General features: G+C 41.7%; 1 protein-coding gene across 1 annotated transcript in view; it reads left to right on the forward strand.

The window, feature by feature from the left end:
* arid1b (AT rich interactive domain 1B (SWI1-like)) overlaps nucleotides 1–26034 on the forward strand; it is a 187700-nt gene that overhangs the window by 58460 nt on the left and 103206 nt on the right. Inside the window, exon 5 of the mRNA XM_034525486.1 lies at nucleotides 13795–13956. Within this exon, the coding sequence (XP_034381377.1) occupies nucleotides 13795–13956 (162 nt within the window). The remainder of the gene's footprint in view (nucleotides 1–13794; nucleotides 13957–26034) is intronic.

Genomic DNA, 26034 nt, shown 5'->3' on the forward strand with positions numbered 1-26034 from the left:
AAAAGGTTCGCTTTGACTGCCATTATTATGATTAAATCCTGCTAGAATTAAGCCCCACTCGTATTAAATAAAAACTCCACTGCAATACATATATTACATCCAGTGCAAGTATTAAATATAGGATCTGTAGGGGCTAACCTCCGTCCTTTTCAAAAGACTATTTGTAACTTCTCCTGAGTGAAAAATGCAGAGCTCCCCTTTGGTTTGGGGGAGAAGACGGTGACAACAAAACCCAATGTCCCCCTTTGGAAGCCTGTGTTGCATTTGTCGCTCCCTCTTTGCCTGTCATCCCTCTACTATTGCCATCAAATAAACGCATAAAATGTCCCAAAAATTATAATAAAAACCTCCAATATTTGAAAAGAAATCCAAGAGCAACATCTATATCCTGAATTTGTGTTTCATTACTCAAGAAAATCCACAGAGCTCTTTGTAAACAGTGTTTATTGGTGGTACTTACTAAAAAAGTGTTCCTATTAAAATTGTTGATAGTAGGGTCGGTGGATTATCCAGAGTAACAGGGACAATCCCATTGTTTGATGCTTTGAGCATCACAAACCAAATTAATTTCACCTCCATTGTTTTGGGATGGGGTCGTGAAAAAAAATACATTGAATGATTTTCTTTGTGTGTGTTTGTGTGTGTGTGTGACTGAACAGACTGACATAATAATAACCAGAAGGAGTATAACTTAATGGATAGCTGGATTCTTTAGAGCTGGACAATGTTTTGGATTTACGTGTGCACCCACAAATCATGTCAACGCAGCTATTTATTATTGTTTCTATATATTTGCACCGTAGAATATACAGCGATGTAAAAGATGTCATATTCGTGACATTTACATATGTAAAGACACTAACGCCTACATGCTGTATTGACACATTCACATAGCCAGAAGAACAGCTTGTGCAGGAGGGAAAGGAAGCTAAAAGCTGACACAAACACCTCTCTTCTAGTTCATAGAAACACTTTGACTGAACTGTTTCATCTGGTTTATTTACAGCGGTGGAGTTATTAGTGTAAGGTACTCATTGTGTGTGTAACCCAGCGGCTGTTTGTGACCCTTCAGTCCAGATTGAGTCATTGTTTCTCGGGGACCTTGTTTACCTGTTGAGGCCCTCCAGCTCAATGTCTCTGCCTCTTCAGTCACATGCGGGGCATGCTTGCACAGACAGTATACCTATGCACACGCTGCCGTGATCGCACTCTGTGAAACATTCTTATATTAGGTACTCTCCTCAAGGCCTCCTGTATTTCATCCAGCCATAGGAGGCAAGTGCAGCCACAACCATACACCTACAAGCCTCCAGCGAATATGTCCAGGGACTCGCGTTCGGTTTAGTTGGCGTCACAAAGGATGAAAGATAGAGCGTACACGACTATGCGTGTGTGTGCGTGCGTGTGTGCGTGTGTGTGTGATGGGAGCCAGAACAAACATATCAGTAGGGAGAGAAAAAAAGGAGAGGAAGAGGAGGAAGTAGAAGAGGGAGGGGTGTGCCTTGGGGATGACAGGCCACACGAGAAAAGCGTCTGTTTGGGAAGTGTAATGAAGTTGAAATTTAAATTTGAAAAAAGAAGAAGAAGAAGAAAAAAAAGCTCAGCCAATTCTTAGCGTAATTTCCTGTGATTTTAAAGTTGGCAGTCGGAGAGGAAAAGGAATTTGAAGGAAACATTAGTGTTTGATGTGAAAAGAGGGGAGGGGTGAAGGAGTGGGAGAATGAGCGGGAGGGAAAAAAAGGGGGCGGGGGGCTTCAAAGACTCAGGCAGAAACCATTTCCAGTGTTGGCTGTTTGTTCCTTACACACCGGGCCAACTTAATAGAAGACAAGCATTTTAAGTCAAGTGGAAATGTGGCTGACCTGCCGCCTGTTCAGTCCACACAAACCACAACACCGGCTATCCTTCACAGTGTTGTATACATCACACTCTCGTTCTAAAGATTATGTTTCAGGAATTGTCTTATTCAGTAATGATCAGCAGGCAAACAGCAAAAGATGAAAGAACAGACACAAATTAATACATCTGTATATTGCTTAAAATGCCTGTATTACATTAAGCTGGGCAAGCTCTGTACATTCCTAAATAGTGAGCACCATTTTAAGATGGTTCGTCTTTGGTTTTATTCATTTAATTTGCAATAAAACATGTTTTACAGTGGTTCTCAAAACAGCTGAAACCATTAAATTAGAACCAGTGTAATGCGTGTAAACTATGCGTTGTATTGTTTTTTGTAAATAGTCGTAGACGCTCAATAAAGCTTTTATTTTAATTCAGTTGTGATAACTTTGAATATATTTTTTTTGTGGTATTATAACGGAATAGGCCTTTTTTTTCACAGAAGACATTTGAACATGTTACGGCAGGAAAATCACACGTGTCTATATTAAAATGAATGATGGCTGAATTACAATCCTGGTATTGTGCATACTGGCTCACTGTCACTGTTGGAAACTTGAGTAAATCTCTAATTCATGTTTTGTAGTACCATGTGTTTTCCTACTTTGATATGTCAGAATGTGAGCTGTGAAAAAGGCCAAGGACACAGGAAAGTGAAGCAGCGAAATGGAACTCAGCCACTGTTCTTTTTATTATTTACACCTGTGCCTTTCTTACTGTGACAAAAGGTCTCATGAAAAAGACTTATTGACTGAAAGGCCGTTTGATACTCGAACAACAATAACAAGAGACAACAGGTAGGCAAGTTTGTAAACATTTGACTAAATCTCACCTGTCCTTTGAATTATCACCAGTTGAGAAACACACAGGTGCTGATAATTCACACCTAATTTGTGAGCATTCCTACTTTGGCCAGACAATAGTGATTGGGCTTTTACGTTCCATTTAAATAAAAAGCTGTCCAAACATCTTGTAGACTATCGACTTTGGAGAGTTAGATGGGTAATTTACGACATCGATTGAGCACGGGTGGGTTGGGGGTTGGGGGGTTCCTCAACAGAGCGAGGGCCACTTGGAAGCACTTAGGGGCCCCGGGTGCTGGGGTTGTCTCTGGGGTTAATGCAGCCAGCGCTGCTTGCTCTGACGGATGGCTGGGAAACCCCAATAAATCAGCCCCTCTGCCAGATAAAGATGGAGGAAGAAGAAGGGTGGGGGTACAAAGGGGACCACTCCAGACTCCTCACGCCCCTCCCTTTTGGAAAGGCTCTTGAAACACTGGAGGCTCGTTCAAAGTACACATTTCTGCCATGCTGATACACACCAACACCCACTTTCTTTCTTCTATCATCCTCCACAACTCCAAACCTGCACTCCATGCTCGCCCACAGGATCCTGGGCATTTTCACCTGAGAGAGAGAGAAGGGGTTAAAGGAGGACAACGATATGGAAAGGCTGATTAATTAAGGGTTCCACTCTGGCTATAGAATAGATGAAGTTTCAGGATCAATTAATTAGCAAGCTAGCCTACGCACGTCAATGGCTCTAATAGCCTGCTCTCATTTGTAACTTTTATTACCCTGCTGCTCTGGAGTGGCTCTCAGCCAATCAGATGCCACGTGGAGACGATGCTACGTGGCCATTAACTGGAAAAGGGGGAGAAAACCCCTCCCCTATCACGGACCAGTTGAAGCAAAACTATCAATTATCTCAATGTAAAGCGTGTGCATGCTTTATCTAACATCAAGGAAGATGGCAAAACACAGAATGGGGCACAGAGTATGTAAGCTATTAGTGAAATTAAACCCAGCTGTCAGTATTTTCTGTTGCATTAGTTGGCCTGCAAACTCCATCAGATTTTGCGCAAGCAGGTGAAGTGATGGTAGAATTTAATATGATTCAGTGTTTGAATGCAGGCAATCGTTGTAAAACGTCACAAATGGAGTGTTTTTGAAAGATCTAGACTTGGTGTGTGCAGTGCTCTATATGTGCCTATTGATAAGATAAAAGAGCAGAGAGATGAAAGTGGAGCGAAACGGAGGGAGCGAGGAAGGGAGAGAAAAGAAAGAGATGCTTTACGTCTTTTTGCGAGTTACTAGGGGATTAGTTGCTGCTCTAATTGGCTCACCGAGAATTCATCTCAGTTTTCTTTCAGATTAGAGATAGATTTTGACACGGGTCAAGTCTGCGCCGTTTTTCCCCCCGTTTCTGGGCTTCATTTGTAGAACGGGGACGTGAAGAGACGTAACACGGCGTCAACATTTGAAAAGAGATCTGAGAAGGCATAGATTGGCAAGATCATGGTGTTACCTCAATTTATCCACTGTGTATCGCTCACATCCATCCATTTGGTGAGATTGCTATGAGAAGATGAAGGCAGAGCCCGTTCATATAGACTATGGAGTCTAACTTCAAAGTAAGTCTAACGTACTTTAATAACTTGAATATAAGTCGATCTGAATTTTAAGATAACCCTTACCCTTTTGCAACAGCTTTTAAGATACATTCTAAATGCAGGAAGATAAATCCAGTAAACAAATATAGTCTTTAAATAAGAGACTGTAAACATACATGGGGCCTTTACATATTTTATATTCCATGACACCACCTCAAGAGAATCCTTATTAGCCACTAGATTAGTATTACCAAACATCATGAACACTCTTGGAAGGTTAAGTTGCATTCAAGTAACTACTGTTTTACCTCACAACCAACCGGAGAAAGGACATAGAGAGAGAAAGTGTGTGAAACATCATCTTATAGTTTGGCCAATACATTTATTGATCTTTAGATGAAAATGGCAACCTGGTGCTGAGTATGTTGTTTTTTTGTTTCATGATCGTACCGCAATGTATGTTTTTTAGGGACACCTCGGTAAAACTAGAAAGGTGTTCATTCAGCTATATTTGGTCATTATGGATGCCGCTGTTGGTGGTGCTGTTTAACAGTGTTGTTTCTGTTATTTAGCCTACCCTAATTGATATCAATGGAGTGGACAAAATAATAAAAAATACACCTCTCAGTATAATGCACCACACTTCTAATGAGCATAAAGTTCAAACAATACCTCCAAACGGTTTGAAGGCAGGGAGAGACGCCCCCCACCAAGTGCCTCAGTTTGGTACATTTTTGGTGGCCCAAATGTGAACTTCCGCACAGCATCCACACTGACCCGAAGGAACTCGACAATCGATGATGTCACTGGCATTTAACACAGTGTCAGCATCCAAAGAAAGACAACCTGTATTTCACAGCGCATGGGATATACGAGTATAATCTCCTGCGCTGCGTCGACCGCTAATGGGGAACGAGCGTGTTTCAACTAGAAGCCTCCTTCCCTTCCCTCCTCTCCCTCCCTCCATCCTCACTGTTCAGATGTAATTGACATGACTCCTACACAAGTTCGAGCCTGTCATCTCAGCAAGCGGTAAAACAAAAACTGTGCTTTGTGCCAAAATGATTGATCTGAAAGACATTTTAGTGCAATTTTGTGCTAAATTGTGTTGTTTACATGCGTCACAAGCCTTCATTTCCCTCTTTCCTCCATTTCTAATGATTATTTTCTATCTGTCAAGATTTATTTTGAGTTCTTGTAAGAGGGGCCTTCTTCTTCTCTCCACAACATTTCCAATGTAAACATTGAGAAATGATGTGTCAAGAAACATAACAGTCGATCAATGATCTATTTACCAGTCTCACATCCTGTCTTCGGGAAAGCCTGCTACAGCATCTGCACCTCAGCATTCTTACCTCACTCATTCAGATCCATTTCTGACCCCCCACAATGAATCGCATTTGCTTTTCTTCTCTCTTTCTCTCTCAATTTCCCCTCTCTCTTCTGTCTTTGTTGGCCACAGATTGGGGTCAGGAGTTTAGTAGGGGGAACACATTTGGAGCCGGTGGCACGGGGCCCAGAGCCTCTCGAACAAAAAAATAAAAAAATAAATCGCTCTTCACACACACACATTACAGAGAGCATTAACCTGCCCTGCTCTGCCTCTCCAAATGTCTCCATTACAGATCTGCTTGGAACAACACAGGCACCGCTAGTCGCAGCCAGCCGTCAAATGATGTGAGCAGAAACAGAGAATTAGAGAGACGAAAAAAAAAAGACAGACAGACAGGGGGGCAGAGAGCAACGTTTGGCAGTCTTCAGAAAGGGATCCGAGAGGAAAATATAGAAAAACACGCCTGTGTGTCTTAACAGTCGATAGCTACACTATCTCGCTCGCTTTTACCCGCTGTCAGTTGATGTTATCACCAGGTCGATAAGTCACAATCTTTGAATAGACAGTCTTGTGTTTTCATTTGGGAATACAATCCTGCGGTATATGAAGAGCACCATGCGTCATACAAATTTAAAAAAAAATAAAGATACCATCAAATCTTTCTGCAGCTGTGATGGCGTTTCTCTCTTTTTAAGCCTCAGAGACGCATGAAGTTTTCGTCCATCTGACCCTATATCTCAGGAGCTCCTCCAGGGAATGCCTTTAAATTTGGCACAAACGTCTATCTATATTTAGCCCTGGCTTGATGTGCGGTATCTAGGTTCAGGTTACTGGCACGGGATGATTGAGGGACCTGCATATCACTGCTCTTGTCCCTCACTCTTTCTCTCAGTCCTCTAAGGGTAGCTCATTCCTCGAGGTGTCAAGGGCCTCCCAATGTATGAGGGGGGGAGGAGCGAGAGAAGGAGATATCAAAGCGAGGTATAGAGCGCCGGAGAGCGCCTTCACCTTGGGGGGGGGGGGGGAAATGATGACGAGTACGGTGATGCATCCCCTCTTCTTTCCCCTAATGTTTAATCATGAGCCTGTTGATGCTGATCCGTCCCTCCGACGCCTCACATTTCATTAAGGGACTCACCTTCGTTCCCATCTCATACGGCATACAAACGATGAGTGCACTCATGGCTGCGAGCGGCTGATCTTATCACCACACTATCAGCCACTATCTTGTTTTCATTATGTGTGTGCAGGGTTCTCGGTTGAAACATCTTTATTTCCACTGAATTAGAAAACATATTGTAATATTATAAGAATTGTCAATGCTTCAGTGACAAACTAAGTTAATAATAGACACCCAGTGGGTAGATGTCAAGTCAAGCCCAAGAAATGAATACATTTCCATACAATATGACAATATAACATTTCCACACATCAAGTGTACTAGAGAGGCAATATTTTGTCAGGCATCAATTTCTCAGCATGACACAAAAGCATCCTCATACTAAAGCCACAGGTTGCAACATCCAATCACAAGGGAAGCGTCAAACGCCTGATCTCATCAATAATGAGAAAAGGTCCTTTAAATTAGACAAAATGTAGACAAGAACCATACAATACAAATTAATGTTTTTATTGATATTTTCCTATAATAATACTAGTCTAATCCTTTATAGAAAATGTTTTTCCTGTTAAGTTAATGAAAAGATCAGCAACAAAAGGACAAAAAGGATGAATTCACTATCACTATTCATTTAAATTAGATCAATTATTAAGCTTTAACTATAGAAAGCCCGACTATCTATATAACTACAAATGTGCAGTATAGACTTATTAATTAGGTCTTTGTCTCAATCCCCCTAATTCTTTTTTATAAAACCAAGACTTACATTTCCTGTATTGGTTTCATGTTATTTTCTTAATATGTAAACTATTTTAAAAACCAGGTCTTGTTGTACAGGCAGAGATTTTAAGGCGCGACAGATGAGACAGCGAGAGGAAGAGAGAGATGCAGGTCAACTGAAACATGTTTCAGTTGGATCATTGAAATGCTCCAGACACTTAATGCAAATAAGCTTGAGAGAAATATATGTTTTTAGTTATGAGTTATTTTGATAGTGGTATAGTTCCTGCTTTTGACTGACAGATCTGTCAACACTGCTATTCCTCCCTCATTGTTTCCCGCTGCGCTCCCTTGCTGAAATGTCTTTTGATTATGTCTTTACGTTAATGTTTAGATTTACTAAACTGCTGCAGTGTCTGGATATTACATTTTTACGTCTTTTGTATATTGACATAAATCTCTCCAGTGATGCTGCAATCAACTCATGTGGGTAATAATACAATTTTAAAAGAGCAGTTGTCTGTCAGTAGGTATCGTAACTTAGCTGCCAGTTCTATTCGTCTTCATATGCTGGCCCTCAAGCACCCTGCATAGGTCATTTGGGACAATTGTTGAAGAAGACTTGTTTGCCATATGCACAAAAATGCTTGTGAAAAATAGCAGCCATTAGGACAAACACAACTAACATGCTACAACAACAGTTTTGATCAATATCCATCCTTGTATGATTAAGTCCAACTGATAAAAGATGTGTTTAGCTTTGTGCCCAGTTACTTAATTATATTATACATCTAAATATGTCTCTTTGAATTGATGATGTTGGGCATTTAGTGTAATGCATGCTAATGTTATTAAAGCAGGTGTAGGTTATTACAGTTTCCATCAGTTTCTGTGGAGGATATAAATATAATTTAAAGTGTCTTTGAGTATCACGAAAAGCACTATATAAATTAAATGCATTATTATTATTATTATTATTATTATTATTATTATTATTATTATATAGGGCTCAGAGTGTATTCCATCTAGTCCTGTCATCAGTGGCCCTACCATTGTTTGTATTATTTTGGTATTATTAAGGGCCTGTTTGGGCATGTCCTTCTGTATAGATCAGGGTCAGTTGTCAAACAGCATGGTTTTTTCTCAGTCAATTCTCAATCCATAAAAAAATTAACAAAACATGGTGTTGAAATTACACCTAAAAGAAAAAATAAATCATTAGAAAAACATTTTTGCATATCTGTGTCATGTTCAAATGAGGGAGACATTAGTTTATAGATTATTCTATCGATTTGTAACTGCTAAAACACTTTATCATGGAAATGAGCAGTAATACTGTACTGTTTGAGTAGGCAGTATGGAACTGGGACACATAACAGGCCAGTTCACTGATTACCAGTCAGTGAAATCACTTTGTGCAATAACACCTGATAGATTACAGTTGGTGTGACCCAAATCATTCTACATACTGTAGTCATTATATGTTATATATATTTAACAATATTTGTAGTATTTTTGGTTGCAGTAGTTACTATAAATGTTACGGTTTTATACACAACAATAATTCTACAATACATGCACATGCCGAGGGTTTTCAAATATTTTCTATTTTGTCTTTCCTCTTTTTCCTCTATTTTGTCTTGAGCTGTCTGTTTTACAGCTGTGAGTATCTCCTCCTTTTCCTTTTGTGTATTCCTAATGACGATCGTGTGCATCAGCAGCACACTCAAAAATACCAGACAAAAAGAAAATTACATTTTATGTTGTAATGTTTTGAGTATTCTTTGTTTTGTCACTTTCCGGCTGAAACCTGAGACAAAGTAGTGTGTAGCCAACAGACCGCTGCTGCTATTCAAGCTGTCGCTGCTCGTTAAAGGTAATTAATGAATTACATTCACCTGCTAATCTATATTATCTACCTGTCTATCCGTCTCTGCCTCTCCCCCCTTCCTCTCCCATACGTTGCTCAAATGATGTGAGTATAAAAGGACTCGAAGCTCCACTGAAGCTCATTCACGTTCTCTTCCTGTCTCCATTCGTCTTCATCATTATTTACCAATACCTCCTGTAAGACTCCCCTTCCTTCCTACACTCGTCTGTGTCGCCCCGTTCTCTCCGCCCGTCTCTCTGTCTGCATTAAGTCTGTATCTGTCTCTCCCTGACTTTATCGCGTGATACATCGCTTTATCCATCGCTCTCGTATCTCAGTCTGTAACACCCCTCGTCTATCTCCCCTCTGCCTATCTCTCCATCTCCGTCTCTCCAAACATTTTCCTTTGCCACTGTTTCTCGATCTCTCCATGTGTCTGGTGTGTGTGTGTGTGTGTGTGTGTGTGTGTGTGTGTGTGTGTGTGTGTGTGTGTGTGTGTGTGTGTGTGTGTGTGTGTGTGTGTGTGTGTGTGTAACGGTCGGGGTGGCGGCTCTGCTTAGCTCTCTGGTTGGCTGAGTCCATCTGTCACTCAAAACGGGCGACCTGTGGTCCCGGTTGCCAGCCAGCCGTAACGCCACTTCGACAGTATTATGAAAACCTCTGTCTATTGCTCATTGGCCCAATTGAATTACAAGCAGTGCCTTGTTCCGTGCAAGGTTTTTAAACGGATGATTTAAGACACACACACACACACACACACACACACACACACACACACACACACACACCACTGCCATGGATGAGGGTTATCATGGGTATTTAATCCCTTCCATCTACCTTTGCACATGACTCTTGTTTTGATAGATTTTTGATTGAGTTCTTCTCAGTGTTTGTGTCTTTGTATCTTAATATGATGCCAAGGCTTTTGTTTTCATCACACTGTTTCTGCAGTTTATGGTGAATTATTTGCTTCGCAGGACGTCTATTCGGCGTCATTTCTCCCTACAGCACTTCACATCTGTTGTCATTTCATTACAGGCATTTATTTGACACTGTGTGCCTGCCAAGGCACTCCGGATAAATCACTATTATTTTGTCTGCTTCCACACACCTGAGTTGAAGGAAAAGGCTGAACATTTTCTTATTTTCTACTTCCAGCGGTTATTTTTATTGGTATAAGCAACAGCACAGCAAGTCTGTTTATCACAAAGCATATTTTCATTCAAAGAGAATGAGTTTTCAGTGAGCTGGTGTGTACTCAGTAGGTACAGTACATTCATACAGTCGCCCCCAGCGATCAAACAGAAGCTGCATTTGAATGACTCTTTCTTTCTTCCCAAACCCACGGTGACAGGTTGCTACTTGTTAGACCTCCAGTCTGCCTGCTGTCTCTGTTCCTATTTGACTGCCTGACTGCTGATATTTCTGCCTCGTTTTTTGGTTTGTCTCCATTTCGGTTTCTTCTGCTTGCTTACCTGATTGCCTGTCTACCTGCTTGCATATCTGTCACTAACTGCTCTTGAATACACATGCACATTCTTTAAAGGTCCCCTGTAAAGGTTCTCCTATGAAAAGGAGCTACAGGCAGCTTGAAACCCCATCAGTGCTCAATTACAGTGTTTAAACACGGGATCTGCAGTGTTCCGGTATAAAACAGACCGTGCATTTATAAGAAGATTTATAAGACAAGCGTAGGTATTAAGAGAGTTATTTAGGTCTGTTGTAATTCGGCATGTCGCAATTATTACGTTATTGATCTATCGTATGATATATAATGTGACCGTGATCATTTTTGCTGACGTTGCCCATTTTACATGCATGTTTGTTTACATAAGAATGTCACCAATATTTATGCCAACATGATGCCAGAATAAACAGCGGGGTTTTCCCATCAGGAGACTTCGGTATTGTGATGTTCCACATTTTTGTTACCAGAGGTCTTTTAATTTATTGTTTTGTATTTATGTTTTTTTTATTCTATACAATATATTTTCCCTGTATTCACATTCCAATTCCAATGTCTGGAAATCCTCAAGTATTTAAAGTTCATTGCTCTTTTATAGGGTGTGCTTATTATATTATTTTATCAGTGGCATAAAATGTTCCCAAAAATCACAATACTATTGTTTATTGTGATTATTTCCGGGACAATATATATAAGGTATGGGCCCAGTACATCTACACAACAGTGGACCCAGATTGTAGCAAGAGTTCTTGAATTTTACTAATTCAAAAATCCAGAAAATACGAATCACATCATACAATATCTTTACACCATTTTTTTCACCCACCCAGTCAGTCATGGGACCCTGATATAAAGCGAGGAGAGACAGCAGACGTAACATCGGTGTGTTGCACTCCTGTTCCAACGTACTTGCTAGCTGTGTCGCAGTTGTATTTTTACATATAAAATCTCTGCAACTAAATCTGGCAGTTTTAAAGACAACATAAAATAGTGTAGTTTATTATTTATTCATTAGCTTTTCATGCTTTCGAACAAGGTTATTTATAGCACCAAGAGGAGGAACAAACAGAAACCCACCCACGGTTTTCTGGTCTCGATCTCCATGGCGACCTAATCCTGGCCAATTCCAGAACAGTTGTGTTCCAGTTGAGACCCACTGTGTTACACCAGCCTGTAATCACTGATCACAGGATAGAGTTGCTTCTGATTTGTCAGAGCGGCTTTGATCCACATCGAATGACGCTGGTGTCTGTGTGAGAGAGGGAGCGTTTGTTTGTCTTTCTTACTTTAACAAATCCCGACATAATATGCAGACGACTTGAATTCAAGTGCATTCATTTGAGTACATTGGTGTGTGTGTGTGTGTGTGTATGTGTGTGTATGTTTGCGTGTGCGTGTGCTGGCCCGGCTGAAAGTAATGAATCCAGTGGCGCTGTTGGCATGAGCAGGGCCATGCTATTAACCTCTCTGCCAGCTAGACTGATCTCACCCTGTCTGTCTGTCTCATCGGCCTAATGACACTCTGAACACACACACACACACACACACACTCTCTCTCTTACTCACACTCACAGACTTGTCCTTTCTAATCAAATTCCCATTGAAGTGAAAAATATTCTACATTGTCCAATCATCTCTATTCAGAGAGTCAAAAAGCTTCTGCCAGCATAGAGAGAAGATTTCTTTTTTAACACCCACTCAAAGGAATTTACTCTTCAAAACTATTTCAAACATATTAATCTCCACTTGCCCTCTGCAGCCGGATCAGATTTCACTGTATTTTACACCAGCCCCCAGTTTCAACAGGGCTTTTATGACTTGGTTTTTCTCACTCATAACATTGACTGTAAAACGCTGGATGTGTGCACTCTACTTTTGATCTGACAAGACTGTCGTGTAGAAGTTCCATCACGTTGGAGTTCCCTGTAATACCATCATTTGAGATATAAATCACTCTGAGTTTGAGAGACTTTTACTTTGCTAAGCCTGCCAAGGAAGATTTAAAGGGACATTTCAAAGTTTAGGACTCGGGGCAAGGGCTGGAGGTGGACTCGCTTTGCACAAGCACCAAATTACAGCCTATGTGCTTGTTTAATGAGTTTGTGGCATCTTTTGGTCGTCACTAAATAAAAAAGCAACACGACATGATGTGGTAAAAATATGACGTGAAACATGCTGTCAAACTGCTTCAGCTGTGGTCATAAATGTTGTTTAATAGTCTGCACTTGGCTCGTGTGTGTACATTTGTGTGCGGGGGTGGGTGTGTGTGCGTGCATGCGTGTTACTGTGTGAATGAGAAAACCCCAGCCTCCACAGGAAATCCTTAGAGGAGTGAGGAGCACCTGGTGCTGTCTGTAGTCATAACAAACGACAAGGAGGGATTTAGACGGTATTGGTGCCAGCTTGTTACATGCACTCCCTGTTCACATTCTCTCTCATAACCACCGTGTAATGCAGCATCGGCACTTGGCATGGCTTCGCCCTCACAAGTCCGCTTTTTAACTGCACTGCTCTGGAATGCCCCGGCTCATCCATGTGTCCCTCATTAGGGCTACGGCCAGGGACGGGCCAGCAGTAATATCCAACACACATCATCCCATCTGTGAGCTGACCGAGACATAGATAATGTAGAGAGGAGGATGCTTTTGGCAAGCCAGAGGACATAAAGTTAGCGGTTTCTGCAGTGAGAGTTCATTAGGCACAGCTGGGAGGCAGGTGTCAGCCTGGCCTGAGCTAAATTAAAAGCGTTAGCTGAAGGAACAAGCCGATGAATTGGACAATGGATGGAGGCCAGTTTGTGTAAGCCCGCAAGGGATGTTTTTTGTTTTTGTTTTCATATCATTCCAAGATGACTTTAGGTGAGTAGACTGGCTCTGATGTCTACTGATTGCACCTGACAGTCTCTCTGAATTACTTTTAATTTGAAGTGAAAGTGTTGACCTCAGTCTTGACCTCTATGTCTCCTCTCTAACCGTTGTGTGATTGGTCGTTTCAGCAGGTGGCGCCATATGGCCAGCAGGGGATGGGGGGCTACAGCCAGCAGCAGCAGCAGCAGGCAGGGCAACAGGGAACCCCTCCATACTTCAGCCCCCCTCAGCAGACCCCTCCAGGCCAGACTCAGAGCCCTTACCTGCAGCCTCGACCCCCACCACAACAGGTACTAATGCACACACACACATGGACATAAACTCATCACTCTCAGACTCAGCCGTTCACTGTGCCGTTTCCTGTGCGGAAAACATTGGCCAAGACAGCTGTAACCAAGCCTAAAGTCCCCTTTCCATGTGTGAGCAAAAATGGAAATGATTACCATAACTCAATAAATAAATATGAATAGATATATATATATTACACATATTATATATATATATAGATCTCTATACTGTATATAGATATATTCCCTCACATTATTCTTGACAGATACTTTAGGTAAATCTCACTCGGTCCGGTTCTACGTATTTTCATATTCTCTCAACACACACACACACACACACACACACACACACACACTTTACAGAAAAAGGACTTTTGAATGCAATACTAGTTCACAGATTGGCCAGTCATAGTGTATAAACACATTGTACATTTTCTATGCACATAAACCCAACTGTGCAAACCCAATCCTCAGTACAACAAAAGGTCTGTTCCACAGATTTGTACTGCCAAATTTCAGCATGATGTTCTGTAGAAGTTTTCCATCGGGAAGCTGGGTTCAAGCAGTTGTTTTTGAGTTGAGTGAAGGCTGGCCATGTGTTTCCCATCCACTCTGCTGCCAGAGGGATCTATCAGCCTCTGGTTAACAGCCCTGCCCCGGATCAGAACAGAGCAGAATAAAACTGAGCAGGAGAAAGAACAATACTAGACGGGAGAGATTACAACAGAACTGGACAGGAAAGGAAAGCTCAGACAGAAAAGGGTGGGAAAGGAGAGGATGGGACTAAGCAGAACTGGAGAAAGACAGATGAGTGATGTCGGGATTCCCCAAACCATTCTGCAAGGCCAGCATGAGGGTTGATGAAGGCATGTTTTGATTCATCAATAGTGGCCATATTTGTCCAGATCCGATCTTTGTTTAGTTTTTGTAATAAATAAAAAGACAATTGTGATTGAAATACCCAAGAAGTATATGAATCAAATAGATATAGCATCAGCTACAACACTAACATGATGCTTCAATGGAAAATAAGTACCAATAATAGATGGTTAAATTGTTGATACATTAATGTCTAATACTTATTTAAGTTAAAGTAAAACATGTAGGCAGGACTTTAACTATAATACACATGGCTGATTGCTTTGTAGCTCTCCCACTACAGATCAGAATGATCACAAAGCAAGAGCGTGCAGTTTTGAGCTATCCACACTGGCAGCTCATTCCTTCAGGACAGAGCTGTAGAATACATGAAACACAGCACGGATCAGGAAGGTCAATGACAATGTGCTATGCAGAACCATTTCCTCTGCAGGTATTTGTTTTCTAGAATTTAAAGCCACATTCCTTTAAAGAAGAGCAGCATGGACAGCGCCATTCATTTTCAAAAGCATCCTTTTTTAATTTATATTTTCTACTAGACACCGTGTTGAGCCATTAGTAGCTCACAAATATGAATAGACTTATTTCACATCTGCACCAGTTGATGCCATTTGGCAGGGGTGTAGTCGAATCTGTCTAGGTAGTTATACTGTGATTTACTGATATGTAGTTAAACCTTCTTTTAGGCAGACTTGAATATTGAGCACACCAAGACAAATAGACAAGCAAAAAGCCATTTAAGAACACAAAAACAGGTTGTCAAAAAAGGAAATCGTTAGTCTTAGCATAGTCATTTTCATACTGAGTGAACATTTCAGCCAGCATGCCTTTTGTTCACACAGAAAAAAGCACTTACTCTTGTTTCCTCACTTAACATGCTCACACACACGAACCGTGCAGCCCACTGAACGCACATTATTCATTCTAACTAGGGAAGGCTGAGATCCATGGCCATGTTGACATTTTGTGACAGTAATGGTGTGTTTTCATCATCGCTGATGATGTGGCGGCAATTGACCCTCTCTGACATTTACACACCAGGTAGCTCTTCCCAGGCGCTCTGATTGGCCAAAGCCTCCCTTCACCTGTGCTGATAGGTTCTGTATTGGTTGCCATGCCAACTGCTGTGGTGACCACGTAGCTGCATTCCCTTTGTTTTTCATGAATGCTACTTTGAGGGGAAATGTTTCAATCAGCACACATGGTTGTTAACGCTGCATAAAAGCCACAATACCTTCAGCAGCCTGCACTGTAACAATCTTGCATCCCGCTGTCTTTACCTTTAATCAAGAAATCCTTTCTATGTGTTCAAGCATTTAATGTCCCGGCAACACAGCACGCAATGTACAGACACCAGCTGATTCTGCTCACAATCAAACTGGAGACCAACTGAATCCAGGCTTTCTCGACTAATAAGCTCCCTGCTCCACTTCTTTACCATCTACATAACATTTTTACATTTTCGCTTGGTATATAAAATGAGCTTTAACATGAAACCCAGCTATTAAGGCGCATGTACAGTCAAAGGACTATCTTTCCAACTAGCAGTCCAATCCAACTGAAACAGGGTAGAAACAGACTATAAATGAATAGTTGGTAATAGGCTAGAATCCCGAAACACATCTGTGTACTTTGCACACAGCTAAACCAATTCCACCTTGTGAAATGAAGGCAATATCCAGGTCCAAGCACTCACTCCGTTTCAGTTTATTTTCAAGTAATTACTGAATATACACTATATTGATCATTAAAAATGACACATAACAAAAACAAGCCTGTGCAGTGGCATTAAGACAAAGTTAATTGTCCATCGATTGAGTGAGAGAGGAATTAGAGAGGGAAAGAAAACCAGAAAATACCAGAATACATTTAAATAACAAAGACACCAATTTTTCCTAAATTGTCTTAGTATTTCCTGTGCTCTTAACTCAGCTATGTATTATACTTTAATGTTTCTGTTCTGAGTGAGTGAGTGTCTTTGTATCAGTTTTTTGCCTGCATGTGTCTGCGTGTACACTAATCAGCCAACAATTCTGAGCTGTGTAAAGGTCAAACGGTGACCTTTGTCTGTGATTCTGGGCTGAAATGAGACATGATGTGAGCCGCATGGAACAGATTACACGCACACACACATACACAAAATAGCAAGCGCCCGGCAGATTAGGATGTCATTGTGGTTTTGACCCCTGTTCTTTGACCCTGCATTACTCTGAGAAATCCAAGCTGAAAAGTTCTTTATTTTGTTCTTCCGGCGCTCTCCGCGGTTCCTTTCCCCCCACTCCACTCCCATTAACCCTAGCCAGAGGACATCCTCCAGTTGATGGAACCATTCCAGCTGCCTTTGACACAGAATGTGTTCTCCAACCAACCGCTATTAGCTGGTTTTGTAACAAATCAAAGTGAAAATGCCATCTTTCTTTGAGAAGAGGCTAAAAGACATCAAGGCTAATACCAAAACATAAAAAAGTAATATCGCATCAGGCAAAATGTGTTTTAAAAATAAATACATGTGGGTTTGGTGGTGTTTCTTTCAAGTGCGTCTGTTTGTGTTTGAGAACACCAGATTGTTTAATGATTGTGAGTTCTCAGAAACACTGTGACATATATTTGAATTGATTGTGAAGGCTTTTTGACCTCATACACTACTTGGTTTGTATACTAAAATGTCACTTTCCACCAGATGCTGTTGAATCAAGGCTCACTACTGTTAAAATTGCAATAGAAAATTATTTCTGCTTTGTGAAAGAAACATTTAAAAGCCAAATAAAAGGCGGCCCTTTTCTGAAAGTATATTTTAACAGACACTATAAATATCATGACCCTAATGTGTTTGGTCTGATTGTTAGCTTCAATTACAGCGGGAGACAAACCGCTTAAAGGGAGAAAATGGGTGCCCTTTCTTACGCTTTACAGCCATATTGCACTGGACACATAACAGATGAAGTGCATAATATCTTGTTCCTTTCTACCTCGCAAAAACGGAAATGAGAGAGTTGTAATTTCAAGAATTTGGAGATTATTTTTTGTGGCATGTTTGCTTTATTGGGTAGTATACACTGGAGTGTGACAGGATAGACAGCAAGGAGGTGAAATGCAACATTGGCCAGCTGCCAGACTCATAATGTTGTGAGAACGTGGTACTTGCTTTGATCAGTTATTCCATGGAGTACACACTATTTCATTTTACACCAAAAAGCAGTGTGTTAGATTTATGAGTAATTACATGGAACAGAATATGGCCTTGCCTTGTTGTGGTGTAACATAAAGTGTGTGGTGAATATGCCACTGAGTGGTGTTTGGTGAACAGTAGATTCGTCGTGATTTGACTGCTGGTCTTTGAAGAAGGAAGGCATTCCCTGTGACATTTACTCCCTGTAGTAAAACCCTTCCAGCCACTCTCCTCTGTGAAACTGATCCCACCGGTCATTTCCTCTATTGGCCTTAACTATTTCCTCTTCCTGTCTAAGAGTAGGCTCTGGGGAGCCGTGCTATGGCATAGAGGAGCCCTCAGCTGATTGGAGGAGACAAGCTCTCTTTACAGGGAGCTACATGGAAGGTCATTGGTTTAGATTAGTGATGCTCACGAGCACATCACATGTCCACCATGTGGTGTGTACTGAATGGTGAACTGCTCTTAAGGCCTTCACACACCCAGTAATACGCAAATCAATATATTTTCTGTTATATTTGTTCATTAGTACTTTCACGCAGAATATTATGTGGCAATAAAGCGAAACGAGACGGCAAACTTTATTTTTCCTTTCATCTTTGACAAAGACAGAGCATGCCAGATCTTCTCCTTCTGTTTTTACCTTTGACAATAAAAGCCCTGAACATATACACTGCATAACTTTACTTAAAATGAAAATAAAAAAGTATACGGTAGCTTAGGCTTTGACTGTACAACAATGTACCTCAGATAGACTGCCAAATGCTGCTCTGTGTCAATATGATCACGGTAGTTGCTCTTCTGCCTGTGCGAATCTATTCTAAACTTCTTTTTTTATGTGTTGCAGCTGTCGCAAATTCACATGGCTTTGATTTTTTTTTTCATGTCCCCAGTGTGTAAAGGCCTTTTAATATAATCTTCCTTTTATTTTGAAAAGACAGTTGCTGCTGCTTTTGCTCTGAAACCTGAGCGCAATATGCTACATTGTATATTGTTTATATTATAAGCAGTCTGCACATTTGTACATCTCATAAAGGAAATAAATATGCAAACAACAATCTCACTACAAGCTCCATTTAGTGACAGTTCCACAGCTTTTGATCATATCACACAATTTTCCTTTGCAAATTAAATCTTCCAAGTTGTTATGGAATTGTAGGTTTTCAAATGTATGTTTTTGTCATTTGAATATTCTTAAATATATATTAAAGGTCCTTCTTGATGTGATACAATTGAAAGCTCCAGGCATGCTACTAAAAGGACCTTGTGTAAGATTGCTCTCATACTGGCACATCACCTGGCTCCTTTAACTTAAAATACGTGTGTTATTTCCTATTTCCTGTCCGTCACCCTTCCGCCCCCAACTGGCTGAAGCAGCAGGCCCTTTCCCCCACCCTCCGCCAGTCCCGCTTTTAATCACACCAGGTTAATTAAAAGGCCGTAGAGCCTTTCTGTGGCCTGCACCCCTGACATTATTACCCCTTTGCTGTATACTTGCTCTGCTACCTCAATCACTGTGACTGCCCCTCAATACATACACACACACACACACACACACACACACATGGAAATGGGAGCTCACCTTGGCTACAATGTGGAGGAATGGAGGGGAAGTAGTGAGGACAAGACGAAGGAAATGAGAGGAACGGGAAGGATAGTGTGTGAAGTGAGAGTGAATAGGATGAGGTGAGAGTGGAGGGGAAGGTGTGTGTGTCTGTAGAGGGGGCTTAGCATGTGGGTGGGTGGGTGGGGCGCCCAAAGTTAAATGTCATTAATTGGTCACCATTTGAATATTAAGTGAAGAACTCTGTTAATTAACAGGATAATAAAAGTGCTGCTGGCTGTAAGGGGGTGGACAGAAAGAGGGAGGGAGTGAGGGAGGACAGGCTGCAGAAATGGAGGGCTAACTAATAGTGAGAGAGAGGAGGGGAGAGAGAGGAGGTAGAGAGAGCGAGAGAGAGAGAGAGAGAGAGAGAGAGAGAGGCTGGGTGCGGGGTGATAAGAGGGAGAGAGAGACGTCCATGGGTAAAGGTCTGGCAGTGGTAATTTGCGGAGAGCCGCGTTAATTGTCATAACCTTTTAAATGGCAGAGTTTATCGGAGTCCTCTAAATGTCCCCGCGTATCGCCACGGCAACCCTGGGCCTGCCGCACTCCGATTGGCCGACGCTGACGAGCACTTAAGCTTGATGAGTTTTCAGGCAAAAAATAAATGATAAAATTGAAGGGAAAAAAAATATATGTTGTATATGTCAGCTTGGTTTAGTGTGTGTGAGTGTGTGTGTTTGAGACAATGTTTTTAATTTAGTGTGTTTTTTACCTTCACATTGACTGACACTCGCTAATTGCTCGACTAGAATCCGCCACGTTTTTTCTTCCCTTTTTTTCTTTTTTCCCCTTTTTTGATTTATGTTTGTTTTTATACAGCCGAGCTGCAATTCAAATGCAAATGAACGAGAACGGGAGAGGTGTTTTTGGAACGGTTAGGACAATCATAATGGCTCAGAAAAAAAGGAGGCCGGTAGTTAGCGTACCGCACCCTAGGGGCCTAATTTAGCTGCCATTTGTTAGGAAATGCCGCTACATTTGTTCCTGGATACTGACTTCACAAAGAGAAAACAACAACAACGACAAAATTGTCAAAGTCGAGCTCCCCAACACACCGCTATTGTTCCTCTGTGCTTTAGCATGTGGGTGTTCACCAGTTTGGGTGGATGTCCTTTTTAACTGTGAGCCAAAGCAATTGAAGTGAATGGGCGGATGGGGGTGGTGGCGATGGGGACTTGCGAAGAGTGTGTGAAGTGAAGATGGTACAAAGACCGGCTCTTATTTGATTAGCCTGTGTAGAGGAATGAGAATGAAAGCCTTGGCAATGCCATCTGCTAACACTGTCAGCTACATCTGACATCATCCCTAAGGGATGGCCTGCCTCACATACCAGTGTGTTTGTCTCTACATGTGCATTTCTTTCTGTGTCTGCATGTTTTGTGTGTATTTCTGTTTATATGGGCAAGAGTGAATGCTTGCTTCTGGCTAGTTTTTTGTGTGTGTGTGTGTGTGTGAGAGAGAGTGTGTGTCTATGAGTGTGTCCTGTGTCGGAACTCTGGTCCTCTCTTGTAGCCTCTTTGTGCTAAAGGTCAGGGGGATTGCTGAGATAGAATCCAATCTGAAGGACACAGCACTAGAACGGGTCCTGCTACAAATGGATCTATTAAGATAGGCTGGACACACACTTACACACACACATTGACATAGGTCACGGATATCTAGGCATACACACACAGGCTTCCTCACATACACATATGCATATATAGCAGCTGTTTCCATGCTAATGGTCACCATTCTCGTGATGATAATAATAGACTTTACCCTGGAATAAATGTCCATGGCGGGTAACCAACACACTGTTAAAAGGCAGTTTCAGGAGACGAAAGTAGGTCTGAATATATTTACAGCGTATCTGACATAATCAGAATGTAGCTGCAATGTTTTCTAAATACTCTGAAATGGATCAAAAGATGTAAGTGTCAAGAAAACATGAAAGACAAGCACATCATAACCAAATGTTGATTTGTCACATTTTTCAGAACACGGTGTAGCTCGCTCTCACTGCTGATTGTTGCCTTAATTATGGTTCAGTTGGTCTGATTGGTGTGAGCATGTGTGCGTATCTGCAAGACTGAACCAACGTGTGTGTGTGTGAACGCGGGGTGTTGAATATGGATGTGCGCCCCCTCTTCCCCCAAGCACCACCACCACCACGGCCTCTCCTTGATGCGTAGCAGCTTTTTGTACATGTCTGTAAGTGTTTCTACTTTATGGTTGGTCGTTTTTTAGCAGCTGCCTTCAACAGTAATTAGCGCTGGTGAGCAGAGCATACACACAAAGACAGAAATTAAGACTTTCAGTCACAGCAGGGAACACGTCCTCACTTCTTACCTCAGTCTGGCCCTCCCATCACTTGACCTTGTCTTTTTCCAGTGCCTGACCCAGTATATCTCACTGGGTGGGTGTCAGAAAGAGAGTGTGTATGTGCTTCTCAGGGTCTCACCCAATGGACATCAGAGACTTGAAGTCCTTGGGATGATGTGGCAGAGGGTGGTGGTCAAATGCACAGGGTTTCACGTGTGTGTGTGTGTGTGTGTGTGTGTGTGTGTGTGTGTGTGTGTGTGTGTGCGCGTGCGTGTGTGGTTAGGCAGTGTGATTAGGGGGGGAGTGGGGTTATGGGCCTCTCTCCTAAAGACACGCAATTAAGCTTAATTTTTAATGAATATTAATGGCATTAGCGTCAGATTTTGTGGAGATGTGCATCTGCCAAGGTGCAAGGGAAAAAGGGGGGTGACTAATTAATTTGGTAGTCATGAGGAGAACGGCTGGAGACAGGAAGGGAGTGATGGGGGGTAGAGAAAGGGATGGAGTCGGAGAAACGGAGGTGAGATGGTAAGGAAAGAAGAAGAGTGATGAATATAAAAAGAGAGATGGGGAAGGAATACGAGAGATGTGAGAGGTGTGGAGAAAGCAAGAGATTAATCAGTAGAGCGGATGGACAGAAAGGAAGAAGAAGAGAGGGAGGGAGCCGGGGTGATGCCGAGTGAGGGAGCATTTAAGACTGAGAGGAGAAGGTGGATGTTGAGGGAAAAAGAAAATAACTGTAATAAGGACAAAAGGTAAGAAAAGCACACCCAACAAAGAAAAGAACAGAGGATGTGAGTAGAAGACGTTGAGAAATTCAGTTCACCCCCATAAAGCGAGAGAACCAGTGTGCGACAAAAACACGGACAAAGTTTATAAAAGCAATAGCTCGCCGAGGGCGGTGAAAAAAGGATTAAAAAGCAAGCGCGTTATTTTCAAAAATAATGCTAAAGTATAGTTTGAACTAACCCACATCATTTTTTATGTCACTTTTGATCGAGACGTTTTTTGATGTCAGACTAAATCTGCTTAACGTGTCTGTGAATTGTTGCTCCCTCCTGCTGCTTTCTGTTGTGTCAAGTGGTCGTCATGACAGTTTCCTTGCTTGTTTTCCGAAGCAATCAAACTCATACAAGCAAAGCGAGGCGACGTTTCACCTTGCTCCCTGCTTGAATATAGAGGTAGAAAGTGTGCAGTGCAACCAACCAAAAGGGCTCAGTACAACATTTTTAAATTAGGTGTGAGCCAAAAAGAAAAGCGAGTGTCAAATTGGTTGCATGTCATGTTTGGGAATTACTGTTTGTTGCAGCATTGTGGCCTCGAGTTTCCTTTTACGAGGAGTAAAATGATAGCTCGAGGAGATATTGTTCCATAGCACAACTTGACCTTTGACCTCTTCTTCTTCTCTTTAACAAAGTCTGGCATCACACTGCATCAATGTAAAAGATTACATTACAAACCGGTCTAACTACTTTAAAAGTCTCCTATTCCGGACAATCGAGAGCGCACAACGTCGAAGCGATTCTGCTTTCCGAACGCTTCTCACTCCCGTTACTGTGTCTGGGATTAACATGGTGCTGCAATATTGATTTGCGTCCGCATAAAGCCTCTCCGGCTCTATATATTACACCACATTCAGCAGTCATCTATTCAATCAAATCTAATATTACACTGCCTCTCCACACAGCTGTCTAATAGCATTTAACTCACAGTTTGGTTCCTGCATTCCCTCATGTACTTCAAACGCTTGCCTTCAATATCCTTCATTCGTTTCTACTATGCCAAGAAGAAGTCTTTTGAAAAGCACGGAGGATGAATGAGTGTGTGTGTGTGTGTGTGTGTGTGTGTGTGTGTGTGTGTGTGTGTGTGTGTGTGTGTGTGTGTGTGTGTGTGAAGACAGGATTAGCCGCGGCCTAAGGCTTAAGGTATGGAGTGGAGTGTATTTTAGAAGCTTCTAAATTAGCTGGGAAATGGGATTTTGAGACAATGGAGTGGAAAAAACTCAAATGAAAGGATGCACTCGCAGCACTCCTTCATTTGCCTCTGATGTTCTCCCATGCTCGCTTTTCTAGTCTTTTTTTTTACACAGTTGTCTCTCTCTCTCTCTCTCTCTCACTCCCTCCCTTTTCTCCTTCTCTATCTCTTTTGCATCTCACCATCTGTATTTCTCTGTCAGCATCTGCCGCTCAGTCTCTGTTTCTATCTCTCTCACCCTCTCTGTCCATATTGCAGTTTGACAGTGATGATGTAAGAACGTGAGTGTAAACAGTAGTATGAGGCTAACCTCACTTTGACCCACTTAAAACGGAAATCCCCTCGAGTACACACACACACACACACACACACACACACACAGATTCATATGCCCGAGTAAATATTAGACTTGGGTCAGCAGCCACTCTTCTCATTTCCCTCTGTGTGGGCAACTGCCTGTCCATGTGTGCATTTTTATTTGAACTGAACCGTGCACGTGTGCACACTTGTCCACCTATCAGAAAGCCACTGCACACCTCTTCACCTCCATTTCTTGTCCTCCTCCTCCCACCCCTCGTCCCTCCTTCCTGAGGGTGGGTGGGGGGGCATTAGAAAAACACTTTGGATGTCTCTGTTCATAAAAATAGCACCTCTGATCTTTCCTGCGATCCTGTTGTTCAGTGTCTCTGCACCCTCCCTCTTCTGGGATGACATGTGATCCAGTGATTGAACCACATCTGGGTGAACAGGGTTTCCCTCTGGTTTTTAGGACGTGGTGAGGGAGATGTTGCGGGTATGGGGTTTGTTGTTATTATTGCAAGATTATAGTTGGATTATCATTCACTTGACTGACCATTTTCACTGTGATTATTATCTGAATAAAATTGAAGTGTAATGGAAAACGAGACCTCTTTTACAAGAGGAAGCTAGTTTTTTTTTTTACTCAAGAATGTCATCTCAAATCCGCCTGAAACCTCTGCTTCATGTTTTGATCAACGTGTCAACCCAAAACAGGACAAACTGTAGAAGCAGGACATTTTGAAATGTTGCTGACATGCCTTCATTCTCCATTAACCGAGAAAACTAAAATCATGAAAATGGTTTACCGTAAATTAATTGAGGTTGCAACAAGAATGATCCATCTGACAGATAAACCGGTGGAACATATTCAGGGACCTTACACTAAACAACCAGGCTTCAGGACCAGATTATGGAGAACTGTAAAAAGGCGGCATGGCTGCACCGTGAGTTGACTTCATGCTGAGAATGTATTTTGAGTAAGTGTCCACTTTACTAATTTAATTGGCTAATAATTGAAATGTGGATTTGAAGGGACTACTCTAGGGCATTTAAGGTCATTAAATTATCTGTTTTTAATAATGGATGAATGAATACATTCACTTTTAGTCCCTGTGTTTGCACGGTTGCTAATGCAGCATGCAAATGTGTTTACAGCAACTGTAAAGGTAATGTAAAGAGTGTGTATAAAACCGTACATCGGATTTCATAAAGAATGTTCAAAAGTGCCAAATTGGTATCATTTACTCTGGAAGCACAAATGACGACACCTTTAATGCTCTGATAATAGATCCATTTCACATGATACATCTCTTGCTGTGGAGGATAATCTTTAGCTATAAAATTATATCACCTAGCTGACAGGGATATTGCCCACCTACTACACTATAATCACACAACAGATAAGAAATCATGGGGGAAAATGGATTTTGAAAGTAAAAACTTGAACTCAAGCTGTGTGTGTGTGTGTGTGTGTTGGTGTACGTACAGTATGTTGTGTGTTTAAGCACTCGTATGTGATCTCTCGCCTCGTCTCGCCGATCAGTTATCACTAATCCTTCCACACAGAGCTCCTTAACAAGTTGCCATTGTGCTGCCGACGCTTAACATGATGGAGGAACGACCTCCGCGGTGAATGAAAAGAAGAGGGAGAGGAAAGGCGGGAGCAATACAGAGGGAGGGAAAGGGAGAGGGCAACACCTCCGACAATGGGGAGAAAATTGGTTTACACTAGATAGGCTTGTGATTACAGAGAGAAAGAAAATGACTTAGATTGAACAATAGAACTCAGTGTGTGTGTATTTGTGTGTGTGTGTATTTTTTCAAGGATTAGTTGGTGGTTAGGCCAGGA

Source organism: Cyclopterus lumpus, chromosome 22, assembly GCF_009769545.1.
Source record: "Cyclopterus lumpus isolate fCycLum1 chromosome 22, fCycLum1.pri, whole genome shotgun sequence".
NCBI lineage: Eukaryota > Metazoa > Chordata > Actinopteri > Perciformes > Cyclopteridae > Cyclopterus > Cyclopterus lumpus.